The 4,299-nt window shown below is 39.5% G+C and overlaps 1 protein-coding gene across 5 annotated transcripts in view; it reads right to left on the bottom strand.

The window, feature by feature from the left end:
• Nucleotides 1-4,299, bottom strand: part of afap1l1a (actin filament associated protein 1-like 1a) — a 31,232-nt gene that overhangs the window by 11,367 nt on the left and 15,566 nt on the right. For 3 of the 5 annotated variants that reach the window (XM_028008999.1, XM_028008997.1, XM_028009001.1), the window contains exon 2: nt 237-362. In XM_028008999.1, coding sequence (XP_027864800.1) covers nt 237-362 — 126 coding nt within the window. The remainder of the gene's footprint in view (nt 1-236; nt 363-4,299) is intronic. The other 2 variants (XM_028009000.1, XM_028008998.1) reach the window with 1 other exon arrangement.

The raw sequence follows: 4,299 nt of genomic DNA, 5'->3' as shown, positions 1-4,299 counted from the left end.
AAAAGAAAAGCAAATGGAAATAGAATCCCATAAAAGATTATCACATTTTTAAACATGTTTATCATTCAATAACGTTTGACATTTAATGAAAATCAGTTTTGCCTAGCTTACAACATACACCAAAAATACTTAAAATCTGTTTTGGATTTGACTAATATGCAAATGAAATACAAAATAACATTTCAACATTTCACACTTTCATTGACCCCATTTATCTGTGTCTTCTCCTCTCTGACCTGAAGTTTGGATCTGCTGTAAGAGGTTCCTCACTGAGGTTTTCTTCTCCTGGGTAGACATGCTGAGGTTCTCTTGGTCCAGCATCTTCAGCAGCACACCCAGCTCCTTAACCAGCACCTCCACTGCTGCACAAGGAGGGAGTGGAAGGTCATGTAAGGTCATGATGCAAGACATCAGTTCAGGAGCAGAGAGGGCAAAGATCAGATGGACAAGTCTAAACAAACCCACAGGATTTCGTTGGGGCTTTCTCTCCTCTTTGGTTTTATGTTACAATGCTTTACAGAGTGTCAATATACATCAGCGGTCTCAGCACAGACTCCCCCAGAGTCAGACCAGACTAAACAGATGGGGGGGGGCTTCAGACACAGGAAGCAATGCTAATTGGTAATTAACTCAGACAATGAGTGGATCTTAGGTTGTTTGACATTTTCCCTTAAACGGATAGTTTGGGATTTTTTAAGTGAAATTGATGGATTACATGCAGATAACATATTGTATTGAAAAATCTCACATTATATTCATGTTGTACACCCCATAGGCTATAACTAACAGCTCGTAGCAAGGACAGCCAATACTAGACTAGGCTTTTCCTCTCTTGAAGATCTCCAATCTCAAACTGTCGAAGTGATTTGTTTAGATACTGTTTTAGGAACCTAAAGAAAAAGTTTCTTTTGCATTGGATTGTTGTGGAAAACAGGAATTATTGAGACAGAAGACAGAAGTAAGAGGCAGTGGACCACCAATGATCTTCTAATGTTAGGCACCTGCTTAACAACATGAAAACCTTTTTCCTCCCAAGTATCTGTATAACACAAAGTCGAGGCTTTTCTTTCATATAAAATCCGAAATTTTGCAGGAATCCATACTTTGGAAATGCTCTGTTCTTCACCTTCCAACTTTTGCTTCCTTTATAAGTAATCATCTGCTTCTCTTCAAATAACCAATCCAAAGCAACTATTATGATGGTTAAGGTCCATGAAATAGCATTCCCATAGTGATGTTGATCGAAATTAGAGTTGTTAAAGACAGTGGAAGTCCATTTGTTTTGGTACAAAATGAAATGATAAAGAGGTTCAACAGTTTTCCAATCTGGACAAAAGAATCTGACATGCAGGTCAATAAAATGAGAGGCTGACATAACTCACAACGAAAGTATTGTCCTTTGTTTTATGAAAACCAATACTTCTTCACAGTAACCTGTCATACTTGTGGATTTTACAAGGCTTTCCTGGTTCTGTAACCTATGAAGACTCAGATTAAAGGGATATGTGACTCACATCATGTGTTGATCTGATAGCTGGGGCCGGTCCTCTCTCTGTTTTCAGACTAAAACTTAAATAAACTGCCCCGCTAACCTTCAGCTGCTGGATGTTCTGGGAAAAGGTTTTGCAACCTGCTGCATGTGGTTCACATTCTTCTTTATCTTATCCTAAACCACAAGGAAGCATCACCAAGAAGGGCCTACTGATTGTCTCCTCCTTCCATTTTGCTAGTCCTTGCATACCCATGCACATTTCTATGCTTCTTTAATCCTCAAACCATTGCAAGAAATGAGTCGTTGCTTGTCGCCTTTCACTGACTTCTCACTCCTTGCATATTATTCTCTCACTCACTACTCAAAATTGGCTAATTTTCACAGTCCAGTCGAGTTAGGCCCACTGAAGCGTGCATCTCGCTGGGGTCAGACACAGGACAGCCGCTGAGCCAGAAAACTCTTTGTTCACTGGGCGCTCATACGCCAAGAAGAAACGTTACATTGAACAACACAAATACACACCCAAACTAAGATACACACAGATAGAAAAAACACAGGCAGGCTTCAGTTGTGTATTTAATAAGGTGTGTCAGTGTGAACTCTGGTCTGCAACTTTAGGAAAGGCATTCCTGCCCCCATTATGTGTGTGTGTGTGTGTGTGTGTGTGTGTGTGTTTACACAAAGTATAGATACATTCTGGCAGAATTTTGGACTCTCATATGTTTAGCTCTGACAGAGTGACACTGCATGTAATCACTACTGACAAGCTGCCATTTTTTATTAGTTGGGAGATATATTTACTGTTTGGCAGCAATGCATGTCCTTCGTTTCAAAGTCCCACTCCCTAAAAACAGACATAGTTTCCTGAGGCGGGTCTTCCTATGGGCTTAACAATGCTCTGCCATGGCCACAGTCAACATCTATAGCCGGCATGTCTGTTGGTCTGTTTCTGTTTAAAGACACTGCTTTCCACCTTAGAGTGGTTTCCTTCCATTGTAATAAACTCTCCGAGAACTGGGCATGAAGAATTAATTCACGCAGCGACGAGGAATGTCTCCTCATTAAGATCCCATTCACCCAGGGGAAATAAGGAAGTGAAGTTCATGGAGGCAAAGGAAGCTTGCCTTGAGTGGGATGTCTTGGCCTGGTGAATATTGTCCCCCTGCCAGCTGCTACAGCTGTTTAGATCCTGGCTTCAGCACTGGACTTCCCCTACCCAGGCGAAAGACAAAACCTCTTCCACAGCATGACTCACTTGCTGCGCAGAGAAACTGAAATATACACCACTCAGCACTAAATCAAACAAAGCAGAAATCAAAGCAGTGCTTCTCAGAGAGTTGGCATAAAATTTGAGCTCGCAGTCATAAATCTACTTCACTATTTCATTTGGACCTGTGCTTTAGAAAGCTGATTATTCAATTTGAGGATTAGGGGGCCCATGCAATTGTGCCAAAATGAGCAAAGATTAATTATTTTGTAGTATCTGGCATGTGGGGTGCTGAAGACCACCTCTAAAATGCTGGTTATGTCATGAGAATCAAACCCAAACTCGTGGGTTCCAATTCATCTATAGCATAATACAATCCTTGAAATATTTGCAACAACTGTTCATTGGTTTGAAATGCATAATCCTGCTGCAGTTACTTTAACTTGAAAGTCAGAACTCAGATCTTAGTGTTTATCCTGTTCTAGATGGGAGTTGGAAAACCACTGACATGTTAACAACTGGATAAAATAAGTTTCCATTTAATATCGCAACAGTGAGTCATCAAAATTTGCACAAAATGTGAATACCCTAATTAATACACCTGCAGGCATGGCACTGGATGGGTTGAAAAAATTGCTAAAGATATTTCCAACTCAGGAGAGAAAACAATATGATAATGATTACACAAGGGGGACATGAAATTTTAGCAGGATTTGTAGGAATATTTTTGTCTGTTCCCCCCCCAAAAAAGACAAAAAAGCCAAAACCACTGGCGAATTGAGACAGACATAAAAACAATAACGTTGTGTTATTTCTGTTTAAAAATCTGCAAGTTTAGTCACCGGTTGACGCAACAAATCATTTTGGGGAAGTTTTCAGAAGAATCAAGATTTCAAACAAAACAACGTTCTGACCCCCTTCGATGTATCGAAGACGTATTTAATGTTTGTCGAAGATGACATCCATCAGTTGACAAGAAGCTCTGCAGTGCAGTATTATCTTAAAATGTTTCATAAATCTCAAGTTTTGTTTTTAAGAATCTATCGTCAGTGGGGACTATTCTCATCCAGGTTGGAGTAATCCATACTGTGGTATTTATCCTGGTCTGATTCTAAAGTGGTCCAATGCCAAAAAAAATACTCCCCTTCCCCTGCTTTTATAAATCGTTTAAATTTCTCATAAATCTTAAACTACTGTTTACATAATCTCCATTCAGTGTAGAACAAAACTAATGCAGATTCAGTCAGTCTTGGTTATTTAAATTTCACATTCATCAGGTTTAGTCCAATAGAAGGACCCTAAGCAGATGATAAAGCTTACAATTAATTTATATCATGCCTGTCAGTGTTTCTTTTTTCCACCACGTACTCAAACCAGCTAAACCATCGCTAAAAGGTGATGGGGCATCCTCAATATATCTGTTAAGCTTTAATCACCTGGGAAACTTGGTGCAGAGTTTGACGGAAGTTGGAATTTCGACATGGCGTCACCCATATTGTCTGCATTACCTCTTACAAACGTCATTTAAAACTTTACTTTCCATAAGAAAACCCTAATTTTAGTTTGTTGTGTTTACAGTTTTAAGCACTATAAGTAATAT

This window comes from Xiphophorus couchianus, chromosome 23 (genome assembly GCF_001444195.1).
Source record: "Xiphophorus couchianus chromosome 23, X_couchianus-1.0, whole genome shotgun sequence".
Taxonomy (NCBI): domain Eukaryota; kingdom Metazoa; phylum Chordata; class Actinopteri; order Cyprinodontiformes; family Poeciliidae; genus Xiphophorus; species Xiphophorus couchianus.
This window is presented reverse-complemented; position numbering and strand designations above follow the sequence as displayed.